The sequence below is a fragment of the Mobula birostris genome, chromosome 2 (genome assembly GCF_030028105.1).
Source record: "Mobula birostris isolate sMobBir1 chromosome 2, sMobBir1.hap1, whole genome shotgun sequence".
Taxonomy (NCBI): Eukaryota; Metazoa; Chordata; class Chondrichthyes; order Myliobatiformes; family Myliobatidae; genus Mobula; species Mobula birostris.
The window spans coordinates 141,763,925-141,785,719 of record NC_092371.1 but is presented as its reverse complement, the minus strand read 5'-3'; the positions used below and the strand labels follow the sequence as shown (position 1 = coordinate 141,785,719).

General features: G+C 37.7%; 1 protein-coding gene across 12 annotated transcripts in view; it reads right to left on the bottom strand.

Annotated features, from left to right (window-relative positions):
- eya4 (EYA transcriptional coactivator and phosphatase 4) overlaps positions 1-21,795 on the bottom strand; it is a 454,812-nt gene that overhangs the window by 140,408 nt on the left and 292,609 nt on the right. For 5 of the 12 annotated variants that reach the window (XM_072249790.1, XM_072249809.1, XM_072249800.1 and 2 more), the window contains 2 exons: positions 20,184-20,252; positions 5,567-5,659 (listed from right to left, as the gene is read on the bottom strand). The exons of 4 other annotated variants lie outside the window; for them this stretch is intronic. In XM_072249790.1, coding sequence (XP_072105891.1) covers positions 5,567-5,659; positions 20,184-20,252 — 162 coding nt within the window. The remainder of the gene's footprint in view (positions 1-5,566; positions 5,660-20,183; positions 20,253-21,795) is intronic. 3 more of the 12 variants (XM_072249815.1, XM_072249852.1, XM_072249824.1) reach the window with 3 other exon arrangements.

The window sequence follows — 21,795 nt, the reverse complement described above, 5'->3', positions numbered from 1 at the left end:
TTTTTTATATACCTTTTTAACTATTTCCATGAAACTTTGGCTAATTGGGACAGCACTTAATTGGGCCAAAATGTACTGGTCCCGATGTGTCCCAATTAACTGGAATCCACCATACTAAATTTCCCTGGGGAAATTTGCCCCTTCCCCACACCTAACAGTTTCAAAGGTAGTCTATGTACAAATCCTCTACAATTTATCTGCACACAGGTCTTAGTGCTGTGCCTTCATCTAGAAGAACTTGCTGGAGACAAGGAAAAAGACAAAAAAGCACCATTCAAGAGTACAATAGGAGGCAAATGACAGTACCCTATTTTCTTTACATTGAATCTATTATTCATGTTAATTGATCGTAATTCTAACCCCATTAACTACCACCTAGAAAATGACAAGACAGCACCATTTATTTACTTTTGTAGTTTTCTACATAGCTGGTCAAAATGCTAAAAGGCATCACTAAAGTTTCTAGTAAAACTTCTTGCAAGAAACTCGATGGTTCAAAATCTGTTACATTCTATTTATAATGAAGGATTTACACTGGAGTTGAACCTGTAGCTGTACAAATCTGGGACCATATGTCAAAATAAACAATCTTAAATAATGGTTTGCTTGCAGTGGATAAGCAGCTGGAGAAGTTTCAGGAAAACTGTAAAGCAAAAAGAATATTAGCAATGGAAGTGACCCAGCAAGGCAGTACACTGTAAATGGGACTGTTCTACCCATAATTCCAGGAGAAAAACAAAGGCTTGCGAGAGAGTAAGGACTGCATTTCAGAACACAAAGAAGGTTCAAACAGGAACTCTCTCTTTGTTGTTAATGCCTGTCCTAGATCAGTCAAACAAGCTTTGGGTATTGGACTTACACATTGGGGTAGACCTCCAAAAATAAAGTTAGTTAGATCTTAATTGGATCAGTTCCAAATGTGAATAGGACTATTTTTTTCCAATCACCTGACTTGACTAAGATAGATGTAAGATGCATATAACCTGTACATTACTGAACCAAACTCATCAGAGAAAGACCAGACTGGGAAAAGACACAGAGTTTCTTTATTATCCCATCTGCTATTCATTCACCATGCTGAAGATTAAAGTGGCACATTATACAACTCAGGAATTACTCTCTCCTAATCCATCATATCTGTACTTCAAAGAACACAATAAAGAATATGGTATTTTACTTCATTATAGTTTTAAGAATATTTTTATAGTATGTGTTTTTGACAGATAACTGCTGTTGTGGAAAGAAATTCCCTTATACAAAGCATACTGTATGAGGTGTATTCAAACCATCCCACCTTAGAAGCTGGATATAATAACTTAGAACTTATTGAATGGGAATTAATTGCCAGTTTGAACAATTTATAACCATTTACGGAATTGCTGCAGTTGAACAATAATAAACAATTACCTTGTAGTTCCCCATCACAACCTTCTACTACTAAAACTATTTGTTCATTATTCTCCCTTACTTCATTAGTACAAATTAAGATTCAAAATTTGCTAAGCTTTTCATCCTCTGCCCTGTAATAACAAGAAACTATACACATAAATGATATACTTGTTGATTATACAGGCCTCCACTAACAGCTGTGTATGCTGATTGCATTCAGTTTATGATGAAAATCATATTTGATTTTAATTTATCCTTGTCTTGCAGAAAGCTGTCGCCAGTGGTGATAAGGAGTAGGTTAGGGTGGGGATATTTTACCTTTGCAGACTATGATTTTAAACTGCAGAGAGTAAGGAACATTTTGCTGAAGCTAATGGAATCCTCTTTAAATATATGGACTTAGGTTATGGGATTTGCACTGTGGACTAGTGGAAGCTTCAACTCCAGATAAAGTTGAAGGATTATAAAAATTTTTAGTTTCTGGGATGAGAAGCAGGATTGCTCTCTCTGACTTCACAAGTGAAAACGTTTAGCTTTCCTGCCTTGGGTTACTATCACAACTGGAGACCTGGTCCTTATCTCCTTGTTGCAAGGATTGTACCCTTGAAGGTGATACCTTGCTGTCAAGTTTTAATGGGCCAAACAGTTACTTTCCATTGGGTTCTCAGCTGCTCAGCTGGGAAATCTGAAAGCAGTCTGTCAATGAGGCCCTGCTGAGTGAAATTATTATGGCAAGATGCAACAGCCTCACAATTGTGCAGGCAGCTTGTGGTTGCATAACTTAAATAAAAGGTAACAATAATTTTACATTGTTTTTAGCTTATGTTGGTTTACCTCATCTGGTTTACATAGGAAACCAGTCCCATGTATTGTGGCCAAATCCAAATAACCCTGAGGATAGTTAGGCATAGATAATAAATATTTTTTTCCCATTTTCTTCTCATATCCTAAAAACAATTAAAAGTTTTCAGGATAGAGCTTAGAATGTAGGAATTGTCTGGAGATTGGTTGCATACTGGATTTTGGATGACAGACTGATATCCCTGGTGATCAAGTTAATATAATGAAGTTCCATTGCATGCAATTGTGCAGAAGCAAATGGTCCATAATTCAGGATTAATTGACATTATCCTGGCATCCTCAGTGAGAGAAGCCACAAGAATGAAAGTCATGGGTAATGGAAATTCCACGGTGGTGTAGTAAGAAGTACATAACTGAACTTTGGACGAGCACACAAACAACAATGTATCTGCAGCTGTAACAAAATGAGCACCTGAAATTTCTCTCTAAGTCCTCGAGCTAGTACTCTATTGATCACTCTGTTTTTGCCATTTTCTGTTTTTACAAGGGATCCACCAAAATTCTTGGTTACATTATGGCAGAAGAACAGAAGAATCCTATGGTAAATTCAGCTATTCTACTTATCTTTTTTTATCACTTTTGTAAAATGCCAACAAATCTCTTTTCACTGCTAATGTTGTGGCATTTTACAGTAACATTTCTGGCCAAGTACGTTTGGGGAGAAATCCACACAAGATCCTATGTGTCAGGCATAAAACTGGTGCTGGATTTTTGTCGATGATCTCATATGCCTGAACTTGGGAGAAAAATCCCAAGCTGATTTAGTCAATGTTTAATCCTGTAGGGTGCATAAGACAAAGAGAAGGCATCTTAAATACACAAATTGTCCTCCATTAGCAGAATACCAAGTTTACAATTCAATCACAACTGAGGAATATTGTGTTATGCATACTCTTAGAAGCTGCACCAAGGACACAGCAGTCTGACTATCAGTTGCTCAAGTGAAAAAGGCATAAGAAATACTTATTATTTTTGTTATTTTTCTACATGGTGCCTCCTGTGTCAGCCAAGTGCCATGTGCTAGGTGCTCAAAGCCATTAACTTTGACCTGCTGGCACCGGAACTGGTGGACCTTCAGCCCACTTTATACATGAACTGTGGTGGGGTGCCTGTTTGGCACCCACAGCCCATTGGCAACATGTCAATTGGGCCCAAAGCTGAACTTGGTCTGGGCCTCAAGCTGGTGTGAACAGGAGGTGTCACTCTGCCAAATTTGCGCCTGTTTTGGGTGTGCGTCAAATTTCTTGGCCAGCACATCAGTCCACTCTAATGCTACTCTGTGCAAGAAAGCAAAAATAGAGAGCTGCTCAGCTGCAGCACATAAATCAGAACACTTGACAGAGGATTGTGTTTATGAGCACATTCTTTACATTTTACTGTTTGACATAGTCATGTTTTTCTTTAATCGAAACAAAAATTCTCACAAAGACAACATTAAAAGTTATGCTACCAGTCTAAAACTCTTCGCACATATTGCTTGAGAACGGTTGTTAAATGGGATTATTTTCAACTTTAAGACATTATGAACTGTCTATGAGCACATCTGAGATGAATAAGATGCAGTAACATTATTTCCATCAGCTTAACCCAACTACTGCATATGATGTCTATTAACTTCTGACCTAGTGTACATTGTCCCCTGACAAAACCTTCACAACATGTTACATTTCCCCACAATTTTCTTCTCTGTTGTCTGTTTTCTGTTACTCCCTTCTTTCCTGATGCAACTGCCCTCCATTACATCATCTAAGAGTGGTCCTAGTAAATCTAGACACCAAGTTTCTACAAAGGCCAATATGCATGAGCCCAATTTTGTCCTCATACAATAACCATTTATTTACTTCTGTAAGAAGTAAGATCAGCATTGCAAGAGCATAAAACCTCTGATCCCACTGATAATCATACTGGAATAAGACCAGCTGCAATGTCATTCCGAACAATGGCCAGTCCCTGATGATATTCAGGACAGATTCACAGTTTAACATGGGACTTCCTAGTGATTGTGGATTACTGTATTGTTTTATGCATTGTGCCTAATATATCCTTCACTAGGCTGTGCTAACACATCATTCATGAATAATTCAGATATGGATTTGATCCCAATGACCTCATTTCGAAAAAATACTACCTAGGCTGAACAGGATACTTTACTGGTGGAAGTCTTTACTAATAAGAATAGCTATTGTTGATAGTAAAGAGCATTCTTTAAATTATTTTTCCTTTCATTTGGTTATGAAAATGACCATTACTGAGAATCCTATCTATATAATTACTGAAGGGAAACTCTGCATAGATAAAGCAAGATCCCTTAAGATAATTATACAAAACTTTGGCAGCTATATATTTCTCATATTTCACTTTTGTCTGCTTTCTTTCACAGGAAACAATCACTTGGCCCTGCCTTCAGCGCCAATGATAACAAAAGCATGCCATTCATTATATGAATTTTTCAGTCTACGTCCATCATTGAACTCCGGATATTCCAGCTAATCTAAACCAACACAGTTACAAAATGTGATCATGTAACGTTGTGTGCAAAAGAACCTTCTATCCATTTAGGACTTTCAGAAACACCAAAATTAATTTGTAAGGTCATTTCTCATAAGTTACAAAAGCATAACATTTCTTAACAAGCAACTTTAATCAATGAAATATATGTAATAAAATTTAAATTTATGCTTCCTCAAATTAAATTTTAATTTGGAGATATATTTATCTATATATTCTATGTAATATGTTCCTGAATCTATTGACCTGGCCTGACCACTTCAGTCTTAACTAGCATTTTCGCATTAGTTCTGCTGCGCTATTAAAAAGGAACGAGAAGCTGCAAAAGAGCATGAAATCTATACTTTTGCCTGAAAAAATGCTTATTATGATGGCCCCTGTTTACGATTAAATCTTATAAGTGATTTCCTAATTTAAAAAGATACTAATTATTAATAGAATTTAATTTCTAAAACCACTGGAAACACAAGCCTTCTGTGTTGCTTCAATATTCTTGTGGCTGACATGTTCAGATGTACTTACCTTGAAGTAATGCATGAACAATGGTGCTATCATTGATACACTTGCTTCTTTCAAATTAAAAAAAACACACACATAGCTATTTCACCGCAAACATATTCTTTTGATATTTACACACTAGAAATTATCTGGCCAGAAAAAGAACATTTCACTCTCTAAAATTATTAGCACTAGTACAATGGAGCACTAATTGCTAATCTAGCAGTTTGAATTCTGGTTTGTGACTAGCTAACGAGATCCAGACAATCATGCCTACTCTGTGAGTTGAACTATGTGGCCAGTGCCTTACCTGACCCAGTGTAACTGTCAAGTGATCCATCTCCTGTTGTGGTGGCAGTGTCACTGCTGCTCATTGGTTCTGTTTTGACTGCAAGAAGAGACACTACATAGAAGAATAAGTATAAAAATAATGTAACCCCCTACTTTGTCATTCTGATTTATATAAATTAATGCTGGCAGACAGTCCCAGTGTTGGTTTTATAATCATATGGTTTATGGTTAGGGTACACCAATACTGGAACTTGGAGCCACCAGGTCAGGTCAAAAAATTAACTAATGTTGAAGAGTAGGACAGTTTCAGAATCAGATGATAATTGTTTTGTTTTGGTTTTAAAAAAAGTCCTGATTTTTTGAAGTACTTTTTGTACTATGCATTTTTTTTTGGTACACTGATCCAAAATGATTCCTAGTAATTTCACAAAGGAAATTAATATCTTCTCAGAAGTGTTGAAAAGCACTTAAACTCTCTTGGTGATAAGGAGGCATTGCAATTTTTAAATTATAAGTACAATGCAAGCAATTTGGGCTATATAGAACAAAAAAAGTATCAGCAAGCAATCTCAAGACTGTAATCTAATCTTGAATCTTAAATGACATTGATAAACCACTTAAGCTCTGCTCTTGCAATATATGATATCACATGACCCTTTGATCAGACTGTAACCTTGTAACTTATGCCCAGGTATCTATTATTGTATACAGTATGTATAAATAGAATACAACAGATAGTGATAGTTCCACTAAAAATAAATCACTTGTTACATTGGGTGAGTCAGGCCACTCAGTGGTTTACTTTTCATAAATTGTTGCCCATCACATATCTATTCTTCAGCGCTTCACTACTTTTAATATTTTATGTCAATTCTGGATTGTAGCAAACTACCAGGTACTAAACTGTGAATACACCACCATTAAGCTGAACAAATTAAGCATGTATTGAATTAGAGACAAGTGTAAACTGAAATGAAATTATTTTCTCTCTATATATGGTACAGCATAGTTAACACACACTAAAATCCTGTGAAAACGAAATATTGCTAACTTCTTATGCCAAGAGAACACAGCAAGGCAAACATAAGAAGTTAAAATAAGAAAAGAGTGCTTCAACACACACACACATGCAATTTGTAAGATTCAGCAGGGAAAAGGGAACAAAACAACTGAATAATGTGCTGTGAGATTCCTGGTCTTTATGAGATGTAGAATTAAAAAAAACATATATTCAAGAGGGACAAAATGGAAGCACCGAAACCTTCTTAAAAATTCAAGTCCATAAATATTGAGGGGATATTTCAGTTAATTAATGTGTTGGCGGGTTACCGTCATGGATCAATGTCTATCTTTTTGGTTGCTGTTGCAATATACTATCTGTCTGCTTTCTGAGAAAAGGGTATTTAAATCTCAAATCGACAAGGGATTTAGAAATATTAACTCAAATTATTACAATTAGAATATGCAATTCTACAAAAAACATACATGAAATATACCATCACTGAAAGCTCAAGCTAGTTGATTAAACAAAGGAGCCAGCTCTAATAATGTGAGTAATCATAGAAATTAATATGCCATCCCTCCATTGTCCATCATGTATGCTCTGATTCATTATTGCAAGCAGTAAAGATTATTTACTTTATGACATTACAATGTAGTTTAAGGACAGAATACTGACATGTTGAGTGTCGAATATAATTAAAGCTGTCTGTTGGGAAAGCAGCTTAAGCTCAAATAATGTACATGTGTACAGTTGTGGTTTTCCACTCAAACTTCAACCTTGCAAATTTTCATTTTAATTTTGCAGTTCTGAATGAAATTGATATCTAAGAAGTATTGAAAGTTAACTCACAATTGTAATAGCTAAACTAGCTGAGTACCAATTTTTGGTGATCTTGTTCACCAAAGGTTTAGGGAAATTAAATGTTCTAAGGCCAACCTTGCATTAAATTCAATTCCCTATGCCTAGTAAAACAATTTTCCATTGACAACCCAAGGGTGTTCAAGGCTCTCTGTTTGTATTAGTGATTACATTCTACTGAGGTAGTTTAAGAATAATTGGAGGTGATTATCAACCTTGCCTATTTAACAATAATAATAAAATTTCTCTCAGCTCTCATCTGGAGATACAGAGTAAGAAGAGGGGAATTCCACCTCTGTGAAAATCACAGTAATACAAGTGACAAGTTGGTGAGATATTTTTAAAATCATGCCCAATGTGGAGAACAGATAATATCTGGAATGATTGCCCAGATTTTACCCTGCCTGAATTTATGAGCCAATGTTCCTGCCACAGGCATTAGATTAAAATTAAGAATTTGACTTCTGTACCAGCTTGTGTGATAAAATTCAAGTGAAACCCTCAGGGACACGTTACCATTGTTACCACTTGAGATAATTCATGGCCCATCACCTGCCATAGAACCATTCTGATTGTAGTACAAGCTGACTTTTCATAGCTTCACACAAAACTAATATGCAGCAAGAACCAGGGACACAGTATAGAATATATACATATCTGGGTTCCTTCCTGTCAGCTCTTGGGCTTCACTTACGTGGCATAATTCTGAAATTTTCTGCCACTGAAGGGAGAGATGTCACTGGCTAATGGGGAATACGTTAAATGCACTGCTAAAGCAAACATCCCCTTTGTAAATGAAACTGTTAATAATGAATAGAATACAATATTACATCACCATTGGTTTAAACTGAGTTTCAGAGTCACAGAATGAACTCCAACTGTTGTTGCTGTGTAATAATCCTAAATGTAGTAAGTTTCAATATTTCAAAGTTGCTGGTGAACGCCATTTTTTTGACTACGTTCACCAGCAACTTTGATGTGTGTTGCTTGAATTTCCAGCATCTGCAGAATTCCTGTTGTTTAAGTTTCAATATTTTATTGCTATGTATCAACTGAGATTGGATCAAGAAGGCTTCAGTTTCTGTAGCTATATCAGCAATATGAAATTCATTCACAAATAATTAGCTAAATACAGATTTTTCAAAATTCTTTAGCTTTTCACAGTAAGCGTATGTTACAAGTAAGACTCAATTGTATAAAGTAAACAAAAAAAACCATCATTTTAAACTGGTATGGATTACTTATGATACTCACTTCAACTTTAATGATAAAAGCATCTCATGAACATTTGAACTGAATGTTTACACCGACTAACTTTTGTTCACTATTTATTGTACATGTTAAGTCACTTAAAATAAATTGATGATAATCTGTGAGATAGGATAAATTATTAAATAATTTGATATGAAAACATTAATAATTTGCAAGGTGTTCTTCAAAGGTTTAAAGGAGGATAAAATAATCCCCTTTGTCCTTTATAGTGAAGGTTTATTCAGAACCAGACGGTTTGACAGGTTAAGCAATGAGCACTGTTTGTTTGAAACAATGTATTTTATCATCAGCAAGTCAAAGCTATTCTTCTTTCACTGCATTCTAGGAACCATTCAATGTAACCCAAATGCAAGGTGAGATCTGATCTACAGTTACACTTTCTAGAGAGTTTTGATTGTTAACTAAATTTTTGTTATTAATTAAAAATATAGATAATGATAAGTACAAATAAATATTTCAAAATTTAAACTATCTACTGAAACTCTACTTGACATGGATTTTCCTGAGAGTTGGGAAAGGATAGTATCTCAAACTATAGCTGAAGTAGCCTGATCATAATTCCACAATGTACATTATATTTGATTTCTATCCCAATTCAAAATGCATGAAGCTTATAGAAACATGTATTAATGTAAACACTTGCATTGGATAAAGTACAGTTTCAATATCCAAGATCTAGATGAAAGATTTTGATTTGATATATCTAAAATATTTTCATGAATAATTTCTGACAACAGGAATTTCAAACACCCAACGGTTTGGAATGTATTTTCTGTACAATATGCATGGCCTGTAATTTTGAAAAAAAAAGTTCAGAAATGTTTGCAATGTCTTTTCTGTACAATGTACTGTATAGGATTAAATTTCATAATTTGTTGAGTCCTCTAATCCCGTGACATTTCAATTCATAGATTGCATTTCTTTTCAACAGGCAAGAATGTAAAGGGCAATAATTTCCCAAACATTTTGTGGATACTTTCTTTTAATTTTCTTGAATTTTTACCTTTTTTTGTTACATCTAAACAGCTAATAGCTCGATCCTTAAAGTCCATGACCACATCATCTAGCTCCACAAAAGTCTTTCGAAGTGGAAGTATATGACAGCAAAATAAATTGGGTATTAGATTTAATCTGGAATCAATTTATTGGTACATAAATTTTTGCACCACTTCTAATCCCATGCAGGTTGTGCCTCTGCACAGAAAACATTGGAATTCTTTAACAGTACACCATTCATTTATACTCTATGATGTATTTCTCAGACAAGTCCAGGACAAAAGTGATAACTAAAACTTCAAACTGTCATTTTGAGGTAGGTAGAATGCACTTATATAGACACATTACCCATGACATAGCACAGGGATAGGCCTTTCTGCCCACAATGTCTATGATGTACATGGTACTAAATTCAATTAATCCCTTGTGCCTGCTCATGATTTATCTCTGTCCATCCCCTGCACATTCATGTTTCTGTCTAACAGCCTCCTGAATGCCACTGTCACATCTGCAATTCAATTTGGATCTGGATTTCAAAATAGCTTTTAAAGGAGCATACTGGTGGTGTAGCTGTTTGCCTAATGCTACCACAATGACAGTGATGCAGGTTCACTTCCACTGCTGTTGGCAATGAGTTTGTACGTTCTCCCCCTGACTGTTCTCCTCCCACATTCCAAAGATGTATGGGTTAGTAGATTAATTGGTCCTGTGGGTGTAATTAGGTGACATGTTCTCCTTGGCCAGAAGAGCCTGAATATAATAAGCTATCTAGCTTATATTTTTCAATATTTCAACTCAAAAATAGCAAATACACATTGCCTTTACAAAAAGTAATTTATATCTTATTTTTTATAAATGACCTGGATGAGGAAGTGGAGGGATGGGTTAGTAAATTTGCTGATGACACATAGGTTGGAGGTGTTGTGGATAGCGTGGAGGGCTGTCAGAGGTTGCAGCAGGATACTAATAGGACGCAAAGTTGGGCTGAGAAGTGGCAGATGGAGTTCAATCCAAATAAGTGTGAGGTGGTTCATTTTGGTAGGTCAAATATGATAGCAGAATATAGTATTAATGGTAAGACTCTTGGCAGTGTGGAGGATCAGAGGGTCTGAGTCCATAGGACCCTCAAAACTGCTGCGCAGGGTGACTGTGTGATTAAGGCAGCATATGGTGCATTGGCCTTCATCAATCGTGGGATTGAGTTTAAGAGCCGAGAGGTACTTTTGCAGCTATATAGGACCCTGGTCAGACCCCACTTGGAGTACTGTGCTCAGTTCTGGTCACCTCACTACAGGAAGGATGTGGAAACCATAGAAAGGGTGCAGAGGAGATTTACAAGGATGTTGCCTGGTTTGGGGAGCATGGCTTATGAGACTAGGTTGAGTAAGCTCAGCCTTTTCTCCTTGGAGTGATGGAGGATGAGAGGTGACCTGATAGAGGTGTATAAGATGATGAGAGGCATTGATCGGGTGGATAATCAGAGGCTTTTTCCCAGGGCTGAAATGGCTAGCACGAGAGGGCACAGTTTTGAGGTGCTTGGAAGTAGGTACAGAGGAGATGTCGGGGTAAGTTTTTACGCGGAGGGCGGTGAGTTCATGGAATGGGCTGCCGGAGACGGTGGTGGAGGCGGATACAATAGAGTCTTTTAAGAGACTCCTGGATAGGTACATGGAGCTTAGAAAAATAGAGGGCTATGGGTAACCCTAGGTAATTTCTCAGGTATGGACATGTTTGGCACAGCTTTGTGGGCTGAAGGGCCTGTTTTGTGCTGTAGGTTTTCTATGTTTCTATGTTATAGGATTACTGAGTTAATTAGTCTTGAAAAGGCTTTATGGTTAGACTGTGTGGAAAGAAGTGAGCAAAATAGTTGATGTGTTTGGGACACATTTCCATTAGGTTCTAGGAATGTGCCAAATTGACTATCCTAACTTAAATTAAGTGATTGCAGTACAATTTGGAGTTTGTTGCAAGCTCTTCGTAAGATTAAGGAATTCGAGGGAACAGAATGCCAATTTTACTGTTAAATATAGAAGTGGTCTAGCTCGGTTCTGAAAAACTGGTACACATGTGATCTCATAGAAAATTTATTTTAATAAAAGTTATTATCAAAGTAAAAGAGTGGGAGATGAGTATTCTCTCTAGCTCAGCTATAATACCAAAGATCTATTCAGCTCCCTTCCCCCTGCCTAATTGCTGCTCCATCCCTTTGCAATATTTACAGCAGAATCTCATTTGATCCCCTCGTTTCAGTAAGAAATGGAAACAGAAGTAAGCCATTTCCCTAAATCTGCTCTGCCATTCAAAAGATTATGGCTGATCTTAAACCTCAGCAGGACTTTGCTTTACTCAGCCAAGCTCTGTTTTTCTCTTATAATCCAAACATCTATCAATCTTCATTTGTCAAAAATTAAAGCCAAGATAATTACTTCAATTCTATGGCAGACTCATAATACAAAGCTTACTTTGATTTCTGAGATATGGATGGAAGAGATTTACAGGAGATGGAAAGTACTCCTTGCAACTACTAGCAAACATAATCTCATTACCCTGTTTAGCCCTAAGACTTACAGCCTTCGCCTTTTATTGTTAGACTTAGTTGGCAAGAGTGTTTTTTTATTATATGTGGATGCAAAGGATTTAATTTAAATACATTTAAAGACTTCTTTGTGTTTATATTAAGTTCTGGAGTTAGGTAAGAGGAAGAAAAAGGAGAGAGAAAAAATATAATAATAATAATAATAATAATAATAATAAATAATAAATAAATAAATAACGGATAGGGTATGAGGGGGAGGTGGGGCATTAGCGGAAGTTAGAGAAGTCAATGTTCATGCCATCAGGTTGAAGGCTACCCAGACGGAATATAAGGTGTTGTTCCTCCAAACTGAGTGTGGCTTCATCTATACAGTAGAGGAGGCCGTGGATAGACATATCAGAATGGGAATGGGATGTGGAATTAAAATGTTTTTTTCTCTCTCCTTTTTCTCCCTCTGTGCCTCTCACTATACCCCTTGCCCATACTCTGGGCTTGCCCCCTCCCCCTTTCTTTCTCCCTGGGCCTCCTGTCCCATGATCCTCTCATATCCCTTTTGCCAATCACCTGTCCAGCTCTTGGCTCCATCCCTCCCCCTCCTGTCTTCTCCTATCATTTCGGATCTCCACCTCCCCCTCCCACTTTCAAATCTCTTACTATCTCTTCTTTCAGTTAGTCCTGACGAAGGGTCTCGGCCCGAAACGTCAAATGTACCTCTTCTTATAGATGCCGCCTGGTCTGCTGCATTCACCAGCAACTTTTATGTGTGTTGCTTGAAATTCCAGCATCTGCAGATTTCCTCGTGTTTGTCTATCTCTATATGATATTTTCAGCATTCTTCTAAGAAACCACATTTCTGTTGCTTCCAAGTTTCTGTGGAGTTCTGGTGTTATAGTCCATGTTTCAGAAGCATACAGCAAGATTGACCAGATGTAACAATTTCCATAGGGATCAATATCTCAGTGACTTGCTTGTCTCTTCCCACCAACGGCCCTCTGGCACTTATCTCTGTAACTATACTAACTATTATTCCTGACCGACACCTCTGCTGTCATCACCATTCAGGGTTATAAACTATTCCTCCATGTGAGGAAGCCATTTATTGCATCTGGTGCCCCCTCTTCTAAGTTGGTCAGATCTGACGCAGACTGGCTTTGCAGAGCACTTTCACTATGTTCATTGTGACACCCTGAATCTTCCATTGGTCTGCCATTTTAATTCCAATTCCCATTTCTACACTGACATGTCCGTCCATGGCCTACTCTATTGCAATGTTGAGGCCAGACGCAGATCAGAGGAACAGCACCCTATATTCTGCCTTGGTAGTCTCCAACCTGATTGGATGAACATCAGTCTTTCTAACTTCTGATAACCACCCCCTCCGTCCCCCTTTTGTTTTCCCTTATCCATCACCTCTTCTCTTTCCCCTCCCCTTCCCTCAATCTGCCTAACACCTACACATTCATCCTGCCGATTTACTTCCTTCCCTTTATTCCAAGATCCTCTCTATCAGATTCCGTCTTCTTCAGCCTTTTATCACGTGCATCTATCACTTCCCAGCTTCTTACATCATTCTCACTTCCCATCTTCCCCCCACCTCCCTATTATCCCCCTCTTATATGGATTCACCCATCACCTGCCAACTCTTGCTCCACCCCTCTGCCAACTTTTGGTAGTGGCTACCTCCTCTTTTTCTTTTTAGTTCTGCTACGGAATCTTGATCCAAAACATTGAATATCCATTTCTCTCCATAGAGGCTGCCTGACCCGCAGAGTTCCTCCATCATTATGTGTATTGTTCCAGACTTCTAGCATCAACAGACTCTCTTGTGATTGTCTTTATTGCAAGGAAGTTGGAATACAAACAAAGTAAATCTTGGTAAATTACAAATGATTTTGGTGCACCATGTGCTGTTTTGACAGCTGCAGCTGGAGGATATACCTGCTTTGAAGTCAGTGGGATAAATGGATTATGCTACTGACTTCAAGACAAGTATATCTGAGCAGAATTGGCATCTCTTCCCCACAGAATATGAAATAATGAGAAACGAACAGATTTTGACATGGAAGGTTGTGTCAGATGCAGCGTAAGCAGCTCCTCCACCCATGACTGTTCTGTTGGATTTATCCCATTCTCAAGATAAAGGGTTGCCACTTAGGACTGAAATGAAAAAGAAAACTTCAAGGAGATTATTATCAAGGTAGATGAGGCATAGCATCAACCTTGAATTTTCAAAATGGCCATGAAATTTTTTAGTATTAGTTTCTTTTCTCGTGTGAAGATGTCAGTGGAGTATGACTCACATAGGAGTTTGGAGTGGGAGGAGAAAGATTCAGTTGTCCTACAGAACCTAAGAATAGATTCTTGATTAGTAAGGGCGTCAAAGGTTATGGAGTGAAGGCAGGAGAATGCAGTTGAGAAGGAAAATATTTATCAGCCTTGATCAAATGATAGCACAGGCTCAACAGGCTGAATGGCCTACATTCTGTTTCTACTGTATATCTTATGCTCTTATGGACTGTAAGATTGGTAATACATAATAATGGTTATCATAACACATGCAAATCATTACTCAATTATCATAAGGAAAAGTATTGCCTTGTTAACAATCATTGACCTGGACAAATTGAATTGACAACCCTTCAAATATCAGATACCAAGAATCCGTATACAAATATTGTAACGGGTGAAATTAAACCTGAAGGATGTGGAGTGAGAGCCATTTTAACTAACTGACCTCCTCAACATGAATAACGCTGGGAACTTGCCAATTTGTTTGCAGGATTGGCAACAGCCTGAAATAAACATCAGGACCCATGAACCTATTAATTGCTTGCTAGGTTTTACATTTTTAATAACATGCACTCAAATAGAAAAAAAAATTGAGACTGCCAAAAAACACTTGCATTTTTGATTGTGGATTGCTTTTAACGGCCTTTAATGTGGAGTTAGACAAATTCTTTATGTCTCCTCAGCTTTATGGTTGTCATTGCTTCCTCACCACAACCCTTATAAAATACCCGAGAGAGTCCCTAAGAGTCTGAAACAACCTGACATCTTTTGCAGCTTCCTAACAATCTGTCTGCAGGTAGAAAACGGACATTCAATGGTTTCTTATAATAGTTTAATGTTACTTCAGCATTTTGAGCTTTACTGTTCCTCTGTCTGCAGTATTACCTGTGCCCAATTCACAGGCTTGCAGGGGCACATTTTAAATAATTGTCAATGCGTAACATTGGTGCATAAAATTCAAAATGCAAGCAGATGGAAAACAGAGTGATGAGATTCACTCAAACTGCATTGCTTAAGAAGATACTTGAGAGAAGTTTGACACGATCAGACAGACATCAGCATCATAAAGCCTGAGTGAATGTGAGCAAATGTGTAGAGGGCAAATGTGCCACACGCATCATCTGTTCAAATTTTCATTAATTCACAGTTGAAACATCTTGACTAAAAAATTCTCTGCCTTGTTTTCCAGTGGTTCCAAATCATTGCCCTCGCCTGCAAATGTAATCTTGATACAGCCCTGCAATAAGTCTGAGGATGAGCAGAAGTGTAGTGGTCATGAAGCTAGACTAGGAAACCAGATGTGTGCATCAATAATCTAGACACAAGTTCAAAGACAATAATGGCAGCTGGAGTGTTTCATGAATCCCAGTGATGGGTACCCAATTTAAGGCCTCTCTAAGAAAGGACTTAGCCTACTTTCCTCCAGCATCCTTCACAATCCTCTGGCGAGAGCCACTCTCTCCTGTAATCCCCTGAATTACGGGATTCACTCAACATCTCTGCAATGGCAACATGTATAAGGAACGGGCTTTCCTTATGTAAGGCATCATTCTGAGTACACAACCTCTTTGGCCTCCCATACCATTGAATTTTCCGGCAGCAAGTCCTTGAATACATGCCTGTTGGCCTTCCGTAACCTGCTAACACACCTTTGAAGTTACGGCCCAAACACTGTTGAAAGTTCTTCTTGTGAATATCTGGAAACTATTGGCTAGGTGTGGAGAGAGAGTATCCAGGGACATTGACCAGCCTAACAATTCTCAAACTGCTTCATCATGATCTATGATTACATCATGCCCAATCAACAGAACCAACAACCCATGCTGAGACAAATGATAACACTGTGGTGAACAGTTGAAATGGAATTGCTCCAGGAGTTTTGACCGTGGAGATCCAGGCCTAATGAACATCAAATTATACATTAGGCATCAAAACATTGTTCTCCCACAGCTGATTAATCAATCTCCTTGCTGAACACCAATTGGAAGAAAGTGTCAGCACAAAACACATTCTGGTTGGGGAATTTCAATATCAATCATCCAGACCAAATCTCCTGGGTTCAGCTGCCACTCAAAGTTTGTATCTTATTGTTTGAGAACCAATGCCAGAACCAACCTTCCCGAAATCTTTCTTATCATTCAGATGCAATTTTCCATGACGGCATTTGTAGAAGTGACTGCTGCAATAGGTAATGGAAGAAGGCAAAATCCAAGCTCAAGAATGTGATGCATAACCGAAGTATAAATCGTCACAGAACTCATCAGACAGAAACATTATGTGACTGAGTCATCTCATTCTTCACTTGAGGTTGGTCCACAATAGAAAACATACTCTACTTAACTCAATCCAAGTGATATCAGTAAAATCTGACTGCAATCGACCTAGCCAAGATTATAGGGATAATAGTCCTTGGCCATATTGCTGTTATAGTGTTGAAGATGTTTATTTCAGAACTGGTCCCAACTCTTGCCAAATGATCCCACAGCATGTATCACCCTGGCATCCACCTAATAACATGGAGAAGTGCCCTCTACTTCCAATTCATAAAAAAAGAACAAAAACAAAATAATATTTACCATGCCATTACTCTTATCTCAATCATCAACCAACGATGCCATCAATACCATGTATTAAGTAGAACATCATCACTGCTTCTTAGTGAGGCTTTCAGCGGGCCAATGTGGATGCATTCCTCATTGCAGCTTTGCATCGTAAAATATCAAAACTCATGAGGTAAGGTAAGAGTTGCTGTTTTAATGTCAAAGGTGAATTTGGCAGTATGGAATTAAGAAACTCTACTAACAAAGAAGTCAGTGTGAAATGAGGGAAGCTCTCCGACTGCTGAAATTATAAATCACACAAAAGAAGATGGTTGTTATGACTAAAGGTCAATTACTTTAGCTCCATGAATTTGCTGCTGGAGTTTTTCAGATCCATATCCTTGGGTCAAGCATCTTTAACTACTTTATTAAAGATATTCCACTTTAAGTTACGACAATCTCCAACAAGAGGGAGGTACTTCTCATTGGCAATTAACAACATCATCATTCACAAATTTCCCACTGTCAACATTCTGGGTTCAACATTGAGCATTATTTCATAAACACTGTGACTACACGATTAAGTCAGACATTTTGCCTTCAATAGTAACCGGGCTATCAGACTTCCCAATCATACAGACAGCACTTTAGGAATATGAAGGACCTCCAACAACATTTGAAACGATCTGCACCAAAATCCCGAGATAATCACACCAAGATAAATATCTACTACTTTCCTCACTGTGAAAATGATGTTAGAAAGTGAACAATAAGCCAAAGCTTTTTTGACTCAAACCTAGAAGGAGCGAGGCAGCAGGCGGATGGAAATGGCAACGGTTACAAGTTCTGCAAATCACACGACACCCTGACATGAAAGTGTAGGACTGTCCTTCATTGTCACTGGAGCTTGCAATACTGGGGAATACAGTGGATTCTGGTTAATTGCCCATCAATTAACCGGGGCAGTCACTTAGTTGGGACAACTTTTAAAGAACTGTTGTCAGCAAACAGTTTCTAACTAACAGCAGTTTATTTATTTACTGAGATACAGCGTGGAATAGGCCCTTCAAGCCACGCTGCCCAGCAATTCCCTGATTTAATCCGAGCTTAATCATGGGAAAATTTACAATGACCAATCAACATAGCAAACAGTACATCTTTTGGACTGTGGGAGGAAACCAGAGTACCCAGAGGAAACCCACATGGTCACAGGGAGAATGTACAAATTCCTTACAGGCAGCAGCGGGATTTGAACCTGGGTTGCCTGTACTGTAACCACTACACTATTGTTCAGCCCATTTGCATGGCCATTAGACACCACAGCGTGCTTACAGTGAACAATTTTTAAATAGTGTCAGTAGTGTGTGTTTGTGTTCAAAAAGCAGTGATTTTTGTCACTTACAGTTGGTGAGAAATAATCATATGGACAATGTTTCGCTCACTGTGGTTTCACGCATTTGGGCTTGCAGATGCCAGAAATGCCCGGAGTGAAAATGAAACAATTTCACTACAAAGAATTTGAAGGTATCGAGAATCATCTCGAATGTTACAATGAAAAAGATGAGTTGAAGGATGCAATCATTGAAAGCATTGTATGAAGGGAGTTCATTATCTGCACTAGGTGTCTGCACTGATTTTGTTCATTTCCAGTCAATGAAAAGAACACAGTAGTGTACACTGGATGAATTCGTCTGTTGATAACTATTAGAAACTAATATACAGTTTTATAGTACTGTAGTAGCATTAGTAGTGTTCTAATTTGTTCTCTATTGTATTTAAATACATAATTTGTTACTCAGTTAAACAGCAGTTGGTCTTTTTTTTGACCTTTTTGACTATTTCAATTGGGCCAAAACGTATTGGTCCCAAAGTGTCCTAATTAACCAGAATTCACTGTATTTTCAACACAAGGCCATCGACTGTCCAAAAGGTGGCTTCTTCCACATTCACAAGGACAATAGGATTAGTATTAAATGCTGGCCTTGACATCAAAAGCCACATCATGAGAATTAATAATATCTGCCCTCCTCTAATACTGGCCGCTTGATCATCCATGAAGTTAAGACACTCTACCACTGATGGTTGATGAGACTATCAATGCCAAGAACCTAACAAAAGGCATTTCTTGACTAAGCCATTCCAAGCTTTCTGCTTTATTTTTCTTCCTTAAGACTCTCTTTTAAGTTAATCTCTTTGACCATGATTTTAGTCATCAACACAGCACCTGATGTCATCTTACTGTCAAATTTTGTTAAACATCTTGGGGTGACTTACTTCATTCAATTATCCAGATAGATAAAAGTTGTTCCTGTAAGTGTATCAAATTACAGAAGAGCATGCCAACAGCTCTACTTCATTAGGAGCTTGAGAAGATTTGATATGTCACCGAAAACTCTTGCAAATTTCTATAGGTGTATGTTGGACAGCATTTTGGCAGGTTGCATCATAGGCTATTATAGAGGCTTCAATGCACAGGATTGCAAGAGGCTGATGAGGGTTGTAGACTCCCCACCATCAAGGACATAGTCAAGATACTTCAAGGTGTCTCAAGAAGGCAGCATCCATTACTAAGGACCCTCACCATCTCGGACATACCCTTTTCTTGTTACTACCATCGGAAGATCCACATTCAATAATTCAGAAACAGCTTCTTCTCCTCTGCCATCAGATTCCTAACTGGTCCATGAACACTACCTCATTATTCCCTTATTTGCATTCTGTACTTATTTGGTAATTTATAGTAATTTTACAACTTTGCATTGTACTGCTGCTGCAAAACAACAAATTTTATGTATATAAGACAGTGAAAATAAGCCCGATTCTGATTTTCACAAATTCTTTAATTGGCCCGAAGAAAATCTATAGTATCATTGTTAGCATAGTTCGATAGAATATAGTCATAGCACAGAATAAATATTTAATTAATATATTATAATCTTATTAGTGATGTATTAGACAGGAGAGCAACAGGTTTATTTCCATTCAAAATATATAGTTATTCTGCCAACAACAAGCTATTTGGCAATTGCTTTTGTTTGTTGCCAGATATTATTAGATATAAAAGCAGAAATTCAGAACGAAGAAGCACTGCACTCTGAGTACACACTGACACACACATGCACTGTACCATAATCTGTCATACTTGTCGCAGATGAGGGGGTACTACAACCCAGCAACCAGTCTGCAGTGTTTAAAATAGTCATGGTATCTCCTGAAGAGGAAAAGTCAGAATTATGTTTAGTTGGAGGCTTTAATATATATATACTTGACAGTATGCTAATAAATTTATGCAATCATAAACAAAAGATGGTGGAGGGGTTGAATAAATAGGTTTTAGTAATGTATCGGTTAAATGACAGCTATTTGGTGCTTGAGTTACCTAGAGAAAACCAAAAACTGCCAGTAAAACAAGTCTGAGATATTTTATTTGCCAAGCATTTTAATGGTGCCAATGTAAGAAGTGTAAGTGACAAACAGACAATTAATGAGATACATTTATAGAGATAGCTGAGCAATTATGGAAAATGAATATGGCTGATATCAAGCATAGCAAGCCCATGTCATTGTAAATCCCCTGCAGTCTGCACATTCATTAATACAAGAAAGGTTTACATTAGTTAAATAAATAGCTCTGTGTAGTTCAGCAAAGCCACAGAAATTATTTAAACCACATCTAAGTAAGATATCAAAGTAACAGTATGCTTCCCCTTGGAAAGTCAATCACTACAGAATCCTTGCCCTTGGTTTTTCTTGGCCATAGTGCATCTGAGTGAATCCAATAAATATGTTTGGAAACAACCTTCTTTTGCCTTTGGCAATTTGGCAAACAACATGACAAAATCTACACGACGAATAAGCTGAACAGCAACTCTAGGGACGATCACTTAATAGTCATAAGAAACAAATCATCGAAGCCCTTAGCAAATTCAGATCCCAGCAATTTTGGATCATAGATTGATTTCTTACAAAACTAGATAATTAAAAAAAGACAAATCAGAATTAAATTCAAAAAGACAGCTGGCCCACAATGCCTCAAATACACCCATGCCTGGGGCAATCTTCATCCAGTTCACTTCCAGTACTGTTGAAGAAGATTTCAGATGTGCTTTTTTAATAATGCAGTATGAGTAGCTATACCAGGTTTGCCTGAAATAATCTCCAGCTGCATTATGTGCACAATGAAATATCAATATATCGGTGGATGCAACCAGTTAACATTTTACCCAGTAACAGTACTGATTGGTAGGAATTTATTATCCCATTTATTACAATGTAACAGGAAATTAGAAAGACCCCCAAGGATCAAAGATAAACAAATTTTTAAGAAAAAGGAAAATGTAATTAAAACACATAAATCACAGTTTTAAGTCCCATGTCACACCTGCTTCAGTAAATTCTTCTCATTGAGAAACAAAATAATGGTAATAAGACCAGGAAATGGCAAGAGGATTGAATTACAATGGCATGAGAGTTCATATAATTTATAATAGAACTGTCAGATTTGGTGCTTTTCTAATACCAAATCCTGCAGGCAAGAGCACTCATGTTTTCTAGATGAGCAAAACAGAAACGAAAGACAAAAGGGAGAGCGGTTTTGGGGGGGAGAGAGAGGGGGGGAGAGGGGCGAGAGGGGGAGTGAGGGGGGAGAGAGGGAGGAGGGGGGAGAGAGGGGGGAGAGAGAGGGGGAGAGAGAGAGAGGGAAGAAAGAGAGGGAGCAAGAGACATTGGAGAGTGCATTTGGAGAGAGGGAGAGA